This window comes from Arachis stenosperma, chromosome 2 (genome assembly GCF_014773155.1).
Source record: "Arachis stenosperma cultivar V10309 chromosome 2, arast.V10309.gnm1.PFL2, whole genome shotgun sequence".
NCBI classification, from domain to species: Eukaryota; Viridiplantae; Streptophyta; class Magnoliopsida; order Fabales; family Fabaceae; genus Arachis; species Arachis stenosperma.
The window spans coordinates 53826310-53841868 of record NC_080378.1 but is presented as its reverse complement, the minus strand read 5'-3'; the positions used below and the strand labels follow the sequence as shown (position 1 = coordinate 53841868).

Here is a 15559-nt window from a genome sequence, read left to right as displayed (position 1 = left end):
AGATAAAAGAACAAGAGAGAATTAGGAGTGGGAGAGAGAGAAAGAAAAGTGAAAACTGTGCGGCGAACAAGTGTAGTTGTGCGGCGAAGGCGACGCGTACGCGTGCTGGATCGCGAATTTTCTTTAATGACGCGTACGCGTCAGGCACGCGTACGCGTGCCATGGGTTTTGTGCGATTCGCATGAAGCCAGCCGTGCATACGCACATCTATCTATTCGCGCGGCTAGGGAACCAATATTGGCATACGACGCGTTCGCGTTACGCACGCGAACGCGTGGAGGACCATTTTTGCAAACGACGCGCACGCATCAGGGACACGTTCACGTGAGTAAATTTGTACGCATCAGGGACACGTTCGCGTGAGTAAATTTGTGCCTCTCTGCCCAAACACTCTTTTACGTCGATTTTTCAGGTCACGCGTACGCGTCGCTGATGCGCCCGCGTGAATGGTGAAATCACAAATGACGCACACGCGTGGGGTACGCGTACGCGCGGTCATGTTTGTGCACCAAGCATGGTTCCAGTGCCCCTCCCGCGCAACTCTCTGTCAAATTTTGTTATTCTCGCACACATGATTGACGCGTTCGTGTCAGTGACACTTGCGCGTCATGTGCTCCTTTTTTTTACTTGAGGTGTTCGGTTCCTGGAATAACATAGCTGCATGATCAGGAAATTAGTAAGAACTCACTAAAAAAATAAATAAGAAAACTACTACTACGAAAAATAAAAATAGCTAAGGATACGAAATTATCGGGTTGCCTCCCGACAAGCGCTTCTATAACGTCACTAGCTTAACGGTCAGCTCTGTTAGTTCAGCAGATGAGTGGATCTTTGGCGATCAATCTCACCTCCAAGATAGTGCTTCAACCTCTGGCCATTCGCTGTAAATTTTCTGTCAGAATTCTCTTCCTGTATTTCTACATGACCATATGGTGAAGCTCTGGTAACCACAAACGGTCCTGACCACCGGGATATCAGCTTCCCGGGAAAGAATTTGAGCCTTGAATTATATAGAAGTACTTTTTGTCCTGGCTCAAAGACTCTGATGGCAATTTTTTTGTCATGCAGTAGCTTGGTTCTCTCCTTATAGAGCTTGGCATTCTCATAGGCTGAATATCTGAATTCATCAAGCTCATTCAACTGAAGCATTCGCTTGATTCCTGCAGCTTCTGAATCAAGATTCAAATACCTGATTGCCCAGTAAACTTTATGCTCCAGCTCAACTGGCAAGTGACAGGCTTTGCCATAGACCAACTGATAAGGGGACATGCCAATGGGAGTCTTGTATGATGTCCGGTATGCCCAGAGAGCATCATCAAGCTTCCTAGACCAGTCCTTTCATGAAACACTGACGGTCTTCTCTAGAATCCTCTTAAGTTCCCTGATGGAAACTTTAACCTGTCCACTTGTCTGAGGGTGATAGGGGGCTGCCACTTTATGACAGACTCCATATCTCTGCAGAAGAGAGTCCAGCTGTCTATTGCAGAAATGACTTCCTCCATTACTAATGAGTGTCCTTGGAACACCAAACCAGCTAAAGATATATCTCTGAAGAAAGCTCATTACCACTTTGGCATCATTGGTGGGCAAAGCCACAGCTTCCACCCACTTGGACACATAGTCAACTGCCACTAGAATATAGTTGTTTGAATGTGAGGGTAGGAAAGGTCCCATAAAATCAATACCCCACACATCAAACAACTCAACTTCAAGAATCCCCTGCTGTGGCATTTCATGGTTGGCAGGGAGATTCGTGACTTTTTCACATCTGTCACAGTGCTTTACAAATGCTCTTGAGTCCCTGAAGAGAGTCGGCCAGTAAAACCCGCTCTGAAGGACCTTTGTAGCTGTCCTTTCACCACCAAAGTGGCCTCCATACTCATGACAGTGCCAAAGAATCTGCTGTTTTTGTTCATCTGGGACACATCTCCGGATGATTCCATCTGAACACCTTTTAAAATGGTATGATTCTTCCCAAATGTAGTACTTTGCATCTGTCAATAGCTTTTTCACTTGTTGCCTACTGTAATCCCTTGGAATAAAATTCATGGCCTTATAATTTGCAATGTCTGCAAACCATGGAGCCTGCTGAATGAGGAACAATTGTTCATCCGGAAACGTCTCAGTCACAGCTGTGGGTGGTTGTACTCCTGCTTCAGGCTCAATTATGGAAAGATGGTCAGCTACTTGATTCTCTGACCATTTCCTATCTTTTATCTCAATATCAAACTCCTGAAGGAGCAACACCCATCTGATTAATCTTGGTTTAGAATCCTGTTTGGTTAGAAGGTACTTCAAAGCAGCATGATCAGTATAAATAATAACCTTAGAACCAAGTAAATAGGACCTAAACTTATCAACAACATACACAACAACTAATAATTCCTTTTCTGTAGTTGTGTAATTCTTTTGGGTATCATTTAATACACGACTGGCATAGTAAATGACATGCACAAGCTTACCATGCCTCTGTCCTAAAACAGCTCCTATAGCAAAGTTACTAGCATCACACATTAATTCAAATGGTAGATCCCAGTCAAGGGGAGCTATAATAGGAGCAGAGGTAAGGTTTGCTTTTAAAGTTTCAAAAGCATGCAAACAATCAGAATCAACGACAAAAGGAACATCAGCAACCAACAGGTTGCTTAGAGGTTTAGCAATTTTAGAAAAATCCTTTATAAATCTTCGATAAAATCCTGCATGACCCAAGAAACTCCTGACTGCCTTAACATTAGTTGGTGGTGGTAAATTTTCAATTACCTCCACCTTTGCTCTATCAACCTCAATCCCCTTACTTGAAATCCGGTGTCCAAGAACAATACCTTCTGTAACCATAAAATGACATTTTTCCCATTTTTTAATATAAGGTTTGATTCTTGACACCATTTCAAGAAAAGAGATAAATGCTTAAGGCAAGATTCAAAAGAATTACCAAAAACAGAAAAGTCATCCATAAATACCTTAATAAACTTTTCAACCATATCAGAAAAAATTGAAAGCATACACCTCTAAAAAGTTGCTGGAGCATTGCAAAGTCCAAAAGGCATTCTTCTGTAGGCAAATACTCCAAAGGGGCATGTGAATGCTGTCTTCTCCTTATCTTGAGGGTCCACTGCAATTTGATTATATCCAGAATATCCATCTAGAAAACAATAAAATGCATGACCAACTAACCTCTCAAGCATCTGATCAATGAAAGGCAGGGGAAATGATCCTTCCTTGTAGCAGTGTTGAGCCTCCTGTAGTCTATACACATTCTCCATCCTGTGACTGTTCTTGTGGGGATAAGCTCATTCTTTTCATTCTTGATCACTGTCATCCCTCCTTTCTTGGGAACTACCTGCACAGGACTTACCCAAGGATTGTCAGAAATAGGATAAATAATTCCTACTTCCCATAGTTTCATTACCTCTTTTTGGACCACCTCTTTCATGGTTGGATTGAGTCTCCTTTGTGGTTGCACAACTGGTTTAGCATCATCTTCAAGGAGGATCTTGTGCATACACTTGGTTGGACTAATCCCCTTCAAGTCACTAATGGTCCACCCAAGAGCTATTTTATGGCTCTTGAGCACTGAAATAAGCGCATCTTCCTCTTCAGGCTTCAAGGAGGAGCTAATAATCACTGGATATGAGTCATTCTCACCCAAGAACACATATTTTAGAGAAGGAGGTAAGGATTTAAGCTCAAGGTTGGGGGCTTCCTCCTCTACTCTAGGCGTGTGAACCATAGTCTTCTGGGGTGGTGAATTATCAACTTCAACTAATTCATTCTCAGAGATAGGATCCAGAATGTCATCAAGCACCTCAGCTTTCAGTACCTCTTGAACAAGTGGTTCAATAACATCTATTTTCATACACCTTCAGAATTATTAGGGTACTTGAGAGCTTTAAAAACATGAAGGACCACTTGTTCTTCATTGACCCTCAGGGTTAATTCACCATTTTATACATCAATCAGAGCTCTACCTGTAGCTAAAAAGGGTCTACCAAGTATAATAGAGGATTTTACCTCCTCTTCCATGTCTAATATAACAAAATCAACAGGAAAGATGAATGGTCCTACTTTAACAAGTAAATCCTCAACAACACCCACAGGTAATTTAATAGAAAGATCAGCAAGTTGAAGAGAAATACGAGTGAATTTTACCTCCTCAATTTGAAGCTTTTCATTACTGAAAGTGGCATTAGATTGATGCTAGCTCCAAGGTCACATAAAGCTCTCTGAATGGTGACATCTCCAATGGTGCAAGGAATGACAAAGCTCCCTGGATCTGGCATTTTTTTAGGAAGGTTGTGTTGAATAATGGCACTGCATTCCTTGGTTAACACCACTGTTTCTTGTTCCTTCCAGTTCCTCTTGTGGGTCAATAATTCTTTCATAAATTTAGCATAGAAAGGCATTTGCTCCAGAGCCTCTGCAAAGGGAATGTTGATCTGTAGCTTCTTGAAGACATCTAAAAATTTAGAGAACTGCTTTTCTTTGGAAGCCTTCTGAAGTCTCTGAGGATATGACATTTTTGGCTTGTATTCAGGAGCCTTTGGCAATGTAGGATACGTGTCTAGAGAGTCAGGGAATGGGTTGTCTGCACGCTTTGGAGGGGCGTGCTCCACTTCTTCCTTTTTCTCCTCTGGAGCTTTCTTTTCAACTAGCTCTTCATTGGCCCTTGTCTCAGAGCCAGCTATCTTACCACTTCTCAATTGAATAACCTTACAGTCTTCTCTTGGATTCACCACTGTATCACTTGGAAATGTACTCGCAGACCTCTCTGGTATTTACTTGCTCAGCTGGCCCATTTGCACTTCCAAGTTTCTAATGGAGGCTCTGGTTTCCTGCATAAAACTCCTCAACATCTCCCAATTAGAATCTTCCTTGGATTTAGAGTTAGCATACTGAGGCTGAGATTGGCGGTTATTGTAACTGTTCTGTTGGAAGCCGCCCTGAGAATTATTGTTGAAATTTTGAGGTCTCTGAGGTTGGTCTCTCCACCCAAAATTTGGGTGATTTCTCCATCCTTGATTGTATGTCTGTGAATAGGGGTCATTATTGGGATTTCTAGAACAACTCCCCATGTAATTGACCTGTTCAGAAGAGGATTGAGCATAATCATAATTATCATTTTGCACTAAATTTCCTCCCATGTCATAGGAGATCTCTTGAGGTGGATTTTGGGTGTTGATAGCTGAGACTTGCATGCCACCCATGTGTTGAGTAAGTAGATTTATTTGCTGAGACATAAGCTTGTTCTGAGCAAGAATAGCATTAAGAGCTTCCACTTCCATGACACCCTTCTTCTGAGGAGCCTCATAGTTCACATGATTCCTGTTAGATGAGTATAAATATTGGTTGCTAGCAACCAATTCAATAAGCTCAATAGTCTCCCCCGGTGTCTTCTTCTTGTGCAATGAACCTCCTACAGAATTGTCTAAGCACATCTTGGACATTTCACCCAAGCCTTCATAAAAGATATCTAGTTGAGTCTATTTGAAGAACATCTCTCCCAAGCTTCATACAAAGTCTCACCATCCTTTTGCCTGAAGGTCTGAACCTCCACCCTAAGCTTAGTCAGCTTCTTTGGTGGGAAAAATTTAGTGAGAAACTCAGTAACCACCTTGTTCCAAGTATCCAAGCTCTCCTTGGATTGGGAATCTAGCCATAGCTTTGCTCCATCCCTCAGAGCAAACAGGAAGAGCATGAGTTTGTACACATCTGGGTTTACTCCATTTGTCTTCACAATATCACAAATCTGCAGAAAACTATAAATAAATTGATTTGGGTCTTCGTGGGAAAGACCGTGATACTGGTAGTTTTGTTGTACTAGGGTGACTAATTGTGGCTTCAACTCAAAGTTGTTCGCAGCTATAGGAGGCACCACAATGCTCTTTCCATACAGATCAACAGTAGGAGCAAAGAAAGAACCAAGTACTCTTCTTTGTTGTTCATTCCCATTTGGGTTTGCCGCATTGGCATTATCAGTATTATTCAGATCCATAGTGGATTCTGCAGCCTTGTAAAGTCTTGCTTGTTGTAAACGCCACCTGAAAGTCCTTTCAGGTTCAGGATCAAAGTCTAAGAGATGTTCTTTGTCTCTGTTTCTGCGCATAAACAAACAAAAAACAAGAAAGAATAGGAACCCCTACGTCAGAGTGCAGAGAATTCCCAGTGAGGTAACCTGTGTAAAGAAATAAAAAATACTAAATAAAATAAATAAATAAATAAATAAATTAAAATAACTAGGTAACACCAAACTTAATTTCAGAAATTAAGAAAAATATTAGTGTTATTTAGTTATTTAAAATATATTTTTTTCGAAATATTTTTTTTCGAAATTGTTAAAAATAGATTTTAATAAAATCAAAAATAAAACGCCTAATCTAAGCAATCAAACAACTAATAGTTGTTAATCACTATCAATCCCCGGCAACGGTGCCAAAAACTTGGTACGGTATTTTACAACCCACAAACTAACCGGTAAGTGCACCGGGCCGTACCAAGTAATACCTTACGTGAGTAAGGGTCGATCCCACGAGGATTGATGGATTAAGCAACAGTTATTGAGTGATAGGCTTAGTTAGGCAAACAGAAAATAGTGTTTGGAAGTTCAAAAGCATTAACAGTAAATTCAGAATATTAAAGACAGGCAAATAAATAAGTTGGGAATAAAATATGGAGAAAATAGTTAAGATTTCAGAGTTATCTATTTTTTCAGATTAATTTTTCTTACTAACTATTTTAATCATGCAAGATTTAATTCATGGCAAACTATATGTGACTAGACCCTAATTCCTTAGACCTTCCTAGTCTTCTCTAAAATTCATTAACTACCAATTCCTTGGTCAATTAATTATAATTAGAGGGTGATGATCAAATTCCAGTTTATATGCCACAAGAATCCTAATTATCCAAAAATAAGGGAATTATATGTCACGTATCCTATTAAATACAAACAATTAGAAATTTAGGATAATATGTTTTCAAGCTATTGTTCAAGTAAAGAGCTTTTCCGAGTTTTACAAGAACTCAATTAGAACATGGGTCATACTTCCGTTCCACCCAAATTCATAAAATAGAGAACGAAAACAATTATTGAAATATAAATAAAAACATGGATTAAATTAGAAAGATCACATGAATCAATCCATATAAATAGACAGAGCTCCTAACCTTAACAAGGAGGGATTAGTTTCTCATGGTTCAGAGAAGAAAACTAGGATTCTGGTAAAATATACCGAGTTTCCATCTAATGGCATCTAAATTCCTATTTATAACTAATCCTAAAAATTTAAAATCTAATTATCTAAAATTAAAAATAATATCTTTTCCTCAAAATAAGATTTGAATTTAAATTAGAATTAATTAACAAGTCTTCAGCTGATGGGTGGGGACCACTTGATTTGTCCATTCTACAGCTTCTAATCTGTGTTTTCTGGGCTAGAAACTGAGTCAAAACAGCCCAGAAATTGCCCCCACCATTTTTCTGTGTTTTTCTGCACGTGGCGCATGTCACGCGTACGCGTCAGTCACGCGTACGCATCGCTGGTCTTCTTCGCAAGTCACGCAGGCGCGTCGGTCACGCGGACGCGTTGCTGAGCAAATCTTCAATTCACGCGTGCGCGTCAGTCACGCGCACGTGTCGCCATGGATACTTCCAATTCACACGCACGCTTCAGGCACGCGTGCGCGTCGCTCCTCGCTGTCATCTCCTTTGATTCTTGTGCTGCAGAAACTCCATCAAATTCCGCCGAATGCTACCTAAAATAAACAAAATTGCAAAAGACTCAAAGTAGCATCCATATTGGCTAAAAGATAATTAATTCTTTATTAAACTCAACAATTTAAGTGCAAATTCACTAGGAAAAGATAGGAAAGATGCTCACGCATCACCTAGCACTTTTGTTTATTGTCCTTAAGTTGGACTTATGGGGAGCTCCTCTCAAGGTGGCTTGTGCTTAAACTCATCTTGTAACATCCACCAATGCTTGAGTCTCCAATAAGCACCATTCTTCAAAATTAATAACTCCAAGCTTGGGTGGAGTTCCTCACAAGCTATGAGCTCCCAAAGGTGGTTTTCCTTGTGCGATTCGGGTCCCACACTTTGTTTTGACACCCGTCTTTAAGTTGATCATCATTGTTCCATCCGGGTGGTAGAAACTTAAAATTCTCAAAGAAGTGACCGAACATTATCCTAGACCCAAGCAATCTAGTTCTACACCAAACCTTGCAATTGAGCTTTGAACATGTAACCATGGTGAACCTAGAATGGCATTTCCAACCACTAACCATCTCCTTTTTACTCTTAAAGCCATAAATATGTCTAAGTAGACCATCCGTTTCAAGCAAACCATATTCAAGGGGAATAATAAAGCTCAAGTATAAGGAATTTACCCACTTGAATGAAAGAATGGATGGTGGTGGCTTGGGGAGAGGTATCTCCAATGTGCTAGCAAGCTTTACTCCTTTGTGTTCTTCCTTGTCAATCTCCACCTCTTGACAACTTTCTTCAATTTCAATCCTTTGTTCATCAATTTCATCTAGCTCTTCTCCATCACTCAAATCATAAATGGGAGGTTAAGAGAAATCTACCTCCACATTGCTTTCTATCTCATTGGGAGAAGGTTCTTCAAATTCAAAGGATTCACCACCAAGAAGGTTGGATGCATGGTCTTCATCACTAAGGGAACTCAATTCTTGTTTCATTCCCTCCAAGTCTTCACTCAAAAATTATTTTGGAGGTTGTGCACTCTCCTCCTCAACATCAAATTCAATCTTCTTGGAGAGGTTTTCTTCAACTCTAGGTTCCCAAGGAGGTTCCGCATCTCCTAGGTCTTCAACCATTTCTTCCTTTTCTTCAATGATCATAGGCTCCTCCAATTGTTCTAACACAAAGTAACATCCCTCATATTCCACCGGAGTTTCCAATCTCTTCGTCATGCTATACTTTTCAATTAATTCTCCACATGTGACCATGGGAGTTCTTTGAGTGCTCAAGCATTGGGAGGCTAAAATGCTTACTACCTCGGTCAAGGTAGCCACAAATTCTAGTGTCTCCCTTTGCATTTCCCCTTGCCCTTGAAGTATAAGGCTAAGGATTTCATCCATTGAGGATTGGGGTGGATAAGAGGGTTCATTGTCTTGGAGAAAGGGTTCATAATAGGAAGGTGGTTCTTCTTGGTAAGGGTTTGGAGGTGGTGGTTCTTGGGAGTATTGATATTAGAATGGTGGTGGTTCTATGTATGGCTCATATGGCTCATATGGCTCAAAATGTGATTGGTACGGTTAGGGGTGTTCGCGGTAAGGTTTGGTTCGGTTTTAAGAAAAAAAGTCATCCGATCCGAACGCTTAATTTATGTGCGGTGCGGTTTGGATTGGATGAACTTTTTTTGGAAATCTGATTCGATCTGATCCGATTACAAGCGGTTTGGATTGGTTTGGATTTGCGGTTTTTAAATAAAAAAAATTAAATACATATAACAAGTCTCAACATCAAATTTTAAATAACCAACAATGACATAACAAGTCTTAACAATATCTTAAAAAACCAATGATAACATAACAATAAAAATAAAATTATAGGTTAGTTAAAATAAATAAATAAATAATATTTTGAACATAAAATATTTATTAAATAATAATAATACATGAATAATAGAAAAATATATAACAAATTGAACATGTTATAAGTATAATTGTAAATATAATAATAAAATAATAATAATATAGCACATTATGCGGTTTGGATTGGATTGGATCGGTTATGAAAAATAGATTCGAAATCTGATCCAATCCAGCGGTTAGCAAAAAATAGAATCCAATCAAATCCGAATTAGTGCGGTTTTAATCGATTTTCAGTTTGGATTGGATTGGATGAGCGGTTTAATTTGGATCGGTTTGGATTTGAACACCCCTAGGTACGGTTTATAAGGAGTAGAGTCATATGGATATGTTGGGTGAAAGGAGGCTTGTGAGTATGGTTGAGGGCTATATTGAGGATATGGCTCATAGGCACATGGTGGTGGTTCTTGAAAGTCACAAGGAGATTCACCATAGCCATTGGATTGGTATGCATCATAGAATGGCTCTTCTTTATAGTGCATTGGTGGAGGTTGTTGCCTTGAGGATTGATCATATGCATATGGCTCCTTCCACCTTTGGTTGTCCCATCCTTGATGCAATAAAGTGGTTAATGAGAATTTTTGTCCCATACCTTATAACCAACATTAATCATTCTCCCTAGGAATTGCAATAAAGTGTCTTGTTATTGGTTATAAGGTATGTTTTGGGGTTTTTTTGGGATAAGAGACATGAAATGTAAATGCCAATGAAAATAAGCTAACAACTAAAGAGGCCTTGGCAAGGTTTAGTGGTTAAGGATCTCTATCTTAATCACTAACCACAATATGAGAATTGGCAAGGATCAATCCCATTAAATCATCCTCTAACTAGTAGTAGAGAAAAGTCAAATGAGCTATATCAATCCTAGTCCATAAGTCCTAACTCTCCACTAATTCAATTAGTGAGAGCTAGGGTCAATGGATCCCAATCATCAATTACTTGGACATTAGCAACTCAAGAAGTCCTAAGTTACCTTTCCAATCCAAGAGCATAAAATTCTACTCTAAAATCCAACCAAGCATTTTATCAAACACTTGGAAGGCAATAAAAGGAAAGCATAGTAAAATTGCAAGGAAAGTAAATCTACACTACTCAATTATAAGTAATTAAACAACAACAAATCAAATGAACAAGATGTACATGAATTACCTCAAATTGCATAAAAGGAAAATAGAAGAAACAAAAGTGCATCAACATAAAAGTAGAGAATTACAAGAATTGAATGCTAAACTAGAGAGAAGAGATGTAGGAGAAGAAGAATTACAAAAGGAGAAGTAAATCAAAGCATGAATTAAACCTAGATCTAAGAACTAAACCTAATCCTAATCATAATCCTAGAGAGAAGTGACAGCTTCTCTCTCTAAAACTAACTAATCCTAATCCTAATGTGAATGATGGAATCCCCCCTTTGCTCTTCAATCCTTGGCTTTAAATAGCATTTTTGGCGCCAAAGTTGGTTGGGATTGGACCCCACAACCCTTCTGAATTCGCTGGCCACGTTTTCATTAAAAAAATCATATACCAGCACCGACGCGTACACGCACAGCACACGTACGCGTCCATGGGGTAATTCGCAAGGTGCGCGTAAGCGTCTGGTGCGCACGCGCGTCCATGGGCGAGTTCAATTCTTTGGCTTTTCATGATCTTCTCCACTTTGTATGCTTCCTTTCATTCCTTTGATCCTTCCCTAGCCCTTTTCAACCTGAAATCACTTAACAAACAAATCAAGGCATCTAGTGGAATCAAAGGTGAATTAAAATTAACTAATTTAAGGTCTAGAAAGCATGTTCTCACACTTAAGCACAAATTGGGAGATAATCATGAAACCATGCTATTTCATTGAATAAATGTGGGTAAAAGGTCATAAAATCCCTTAAATGAAGCATAAGATAAACCCTACAACCGGGGTTTATCAGTGTGGCCTCCCCAATCCACAAGCCACCAATTTTTCATGTGGGCAACATTCGGGAATTGGCTTGGGCAAAGCATATTTTCAACTTCTTAATGAAAGGAGTTGAAAATAAGAGGAACAGGAAGAAACAGTCTGTTGATGGCTGTGTTTTTGTATTAATGTTGATATACTTCCATGAAACCAAGTTCTCCCGTCTATTTGCACTTGATGCTCCCCCTGCACCATGGGTGGCCCATTGAACAAGGGAAATGATCATTGATCAGATTTCATCCGAAGCAACACAACCATTGGTAAATACTCTACTGAAATTCCCCGAAAAATTTGCTTTCAAATGCTTTTAAAATACTCTACTAACTAAATAAACTTCTGTTTTAGGTTATAATTAATTTATTTGTCCTACTTGCAATTGTTAGTTTGTTCATTTGAATGTTTTTGCATTAAGAAACATTTTTCTTGATGAATAAATAATTGTCATGTACTATTCACCATATAAATATTTTTCGGTTCGGTAGGATTTCTTCATTTGGTTTACCAGATTGTTAATTTGTTATTTTGATGATTAAATAATTGAGACATTGTTTTTGTTTTAGGGACTTCTATACAGAAGGGAAAAAAAGAAAGAAAAAATAAAAACAAGTAACTTGGACAAAAAAGAAAAAGGAAAGAAAATAAAAAAGAAAATTGCTGAGACGGATTCCTCTTTGGAAGAGGAAATACTCTCCAAATCTGAATCCGAAAGCCAGTAAGTTTAATTTTAATATTCTTTTCATTTAATTTATATTTGCTTAAATTTGTTCTTATGTGCTTGTTCTTATGTATTGCAAAGAAGAAGAAATAAAAAAAATCCCAACAAAGAAAAGAAAATAACCACTGAAGGTGGTTAAAAAAAACCAAAAAAAACAAAGCATATGCCTATAGATTCAGAAAGCACAAGCGAATCTGAAAGCGAGTAAGTATTGCATAATTTCTGTGAGACGTTTTGTTGATTGCATATATATTTATTTTCGTTTCGATGGGCTACTAAGTTTCGGTTTAGCACTTAAATTTATTTCGGTTCGGTGGGCTTCTAAGTTTCGGTTTAGCACTTGAATTTATTTCGATTCTATGTTTTTATCTTCGGTATGAATTCAATGTATTTATCTATTTTACAGAGAAAATGAAATCTAGAAAACACCCATAATAAAAAGAAAACAATTGGAAAGGGTGGCAAAAACACCAGCCCAACCTCACAAGGAGTAAGTATCTCGAATCATATTTTCTTTTATTGATACTTACATTATAGATTCTTTGATACTTATTTTGTGAACTTTCAGAACTGAACAAGAAAAAGACAATGCTACGGAAAAAAGAAAACAAGCATTGGAAATTATAGGAGGAAAAAGATCAAAGAAAAAAAATGATGGAGCTCAGTCAGCAAACGTTGCTCCGGATCAGTTTAACCCTCCACAGGCACCAAATGAATTCTCTCAGACGTAAGATTTAGTTTATTATTCCCGAATTCTTTTTCTTACTTTGCTTACTATTGCTACAACCTTTTTTAATTCCTCTAGATTCAATTACTAATATTTATTTATCTTGCTTAGAGTGCCAACTGTAAATATGGATAGTGAGCAAGTCTTACAGACTCAAGGAAGCTCTACACCTTCTGTAAATGCTGCGAGCAATACCAGGTAAATTGGTTCACTGCATATTGTATTTTCGGTTCGGTGGTTGCCCAAAAATGAATTTAATGTCTTTCTAAACCTCTGCTTTTAATCTTGCTTTCTAATTTTAATTTGTTATCTTTTTTTTAGGAAAAATACCCCAGAAAGCCCGGTCAAATATTTTAGAAAAAAGAAAATTTTCGCAAGAAAGACTTCTAAAACTTCACAAGGGTAAGTTAAAAATATTTATGTTACTCTATTAGATTTAGTTAATAATTTTTGTTTAATTAATCACAAGAAAATTGTGTTTAAATGTCACTAGAGGTACACCTGATTCTGACCTACAAATTGTTGAGTTTCAAGAACTAACTCGTTCTTAAGCTTTGGAAGTGTGAGTTTTTCAATGTGCAAATTCCTATTTTTCAAAACAAATTCTAACTATTCAACATTAACTTTATCCTTGTTTACATTCCTCAGACCTCCTCTTGCATTATCTCTTCCAAGTTGAGTTCAGGAAGAGTTGATGAAGGATGACTTCATCTATGTCCCTCCACAAGAGGAAATACAACAAACTTCTAATAATGAGTAAGTTAATAAATATTTATTCACCACATGAATCTTGTTCAATATTTACTGCTTATAAATGGTTTAATTATTGTTCAGTTGAAACCAGAAATGAATTCAATGTGTTCTTGTCTTTGGACTCTCTTCTGCTTATTACAACTGCCCTCAAGAAGCTGAAAAGCAGGGTGTTACAGTGTCTCTTACGAGTTCTGTAATTGAAGACTTATTCAAAGATGACTATGTGTATGAAGTTTCTAATGAAGAGTAAGTTTCACATAAAAATTCTTTTTATTAATTTTAATAGTTGTTATTGAACTGTTTTCTATTTAATGTAACAGCCCTGGAAAAAAACAACAGCAACAAGCCAAAGAACCATTGGTGCAACAACAATCAGAACAAGAAGCACCTGTTAATGTGTAAGCATAAAATTCTTTAATATCACTTTTGTTTAATATAATTTCAGTTCACTGTAAGTTTGGATTTTGGTTCACTATATGTTTGGATTTTGGTTCACTATAATGATTAATATAATTTCTGTTAAATATCATTGTTAAATATGATAATAGTTTAGGATAACTATAGAAATGTTTACTATTTAATGCAGCAGACCTCTTGAAGAGCAACAACAGCCCTGCGAAGAACCAACAGTGTAGCAATTCAAACAAGAAGCACATGTTGATGTGTAAGTTTTACTACTTATATAAATATCAATAATGTTTACTGCTTATACATGCTTTAATTATGGTTCAGTTGAAACCAGAAATGAATTCAATGTATTGTTGTCTTTGGATTCTTTTTTGTTTCTTATAGCTGCCCTCCAAAACCGAAAGAGCAGGGTGTTATGGGGTCTCTTACATGTTCTGTTATTGAAGAATTTTTCAAGGACGCCGATGTCTATCAAGTTTCTGATGAAGAACAATCCCAAGAACCTCCGATGGCACGGCGATCAGAAAAAGAAACTCTAATCTTGTCATTATTTGATAGGTATTTTACTTGCTTTTCTTTAATATCATTTTTGTTAAATATCATTTTGGTTTACTGTAATTTTGGATTTATGTTCACTATTTGTTTGAAATTCGGTTCACTATATTGATTAATATGAATTTTGTTTAATATCATTGTTAAATATCTATCATCCTACAGTGCTGCTCAACCTAAGGAAAGGGCAGATGAAAGGCCTTCCTTTAGCCTTGGAATAAGTCCACCAGCATCTCAACCAAGTTAGCCCTCTCAATCGACTATTTTAGAGCTTGAAATCCTGGCAGAGGTGGTGGTAGATGCTGGAGTGACAACACCATTAAAATTTGCTGAAGGAACTTCTTCAGAACCAAGCTTACCAGCGGCTCAAGTTTACAATACCCCGCAGAAAAAGATAAAAATCACAAACGAGCTTATTGAAAAGTGTTATCATTGGATGACACATGTGCAACAGACAAAAGATGGTAGCAATGAAATGAACCAATATTTGTCTTGAAACATGAGGGACTCTACGATGAATTAAGAGAATATTTCATGTCTCTAATGCCCAAAGAACAAGTGCATGCCGTGGTAAATCCTTTGCCAATTGTGTTAACATTAATGATTTTTTTTAAACACTCTTATATAGTATATCTCATTAATTTTCATCTTGTAGGTGGTTAGTATACACAACTTGATTCTCAACGAAATAAAAACTAAGCGGTATCAGGAACAAATATATATTATGCCGACGGATATTGTGGTAAGCTAAATTTCTTAGTCACTGCTGATTACTTTTCGGTCCGGTCAAAATGTTAATATTGGTTCACCTGATTCTTATGTCTTTTGTTGAGTTCTTTTGCATTAAGAA

At 37.6% G+C, this 15559-nt stretch overlaps 1 protein-coding gene across 1 annotated transcript; it reads right to left on the bottom strand.

Moving 5' to 3' along the window:
• Positions 1-807: 807 nt before the first annotated feature.
• LOC130962893 (uncharacterized) lies at positions 808-1269 on the bottom strand. The gene has a single exon (XM_057889049.1). It carries the CDS (start codon positions 1267-1269, stop codon positions 808-810), a length of 462 nt encoding a protein of 153 aa, XP_057745032.1.
• Positions 1270-15559: the final 14290 nt, after the last annotated feature.

Excerpts from the sequence above, each read along its gene's own strand:
- LOC130962893 (XM_057889049.1), bottom strand. The coding sequence starts at position 1,269 with ATGTCCCCTTATCAGTTGGTCTATGGCAAAGCCTGTCACTTGCCAGTT.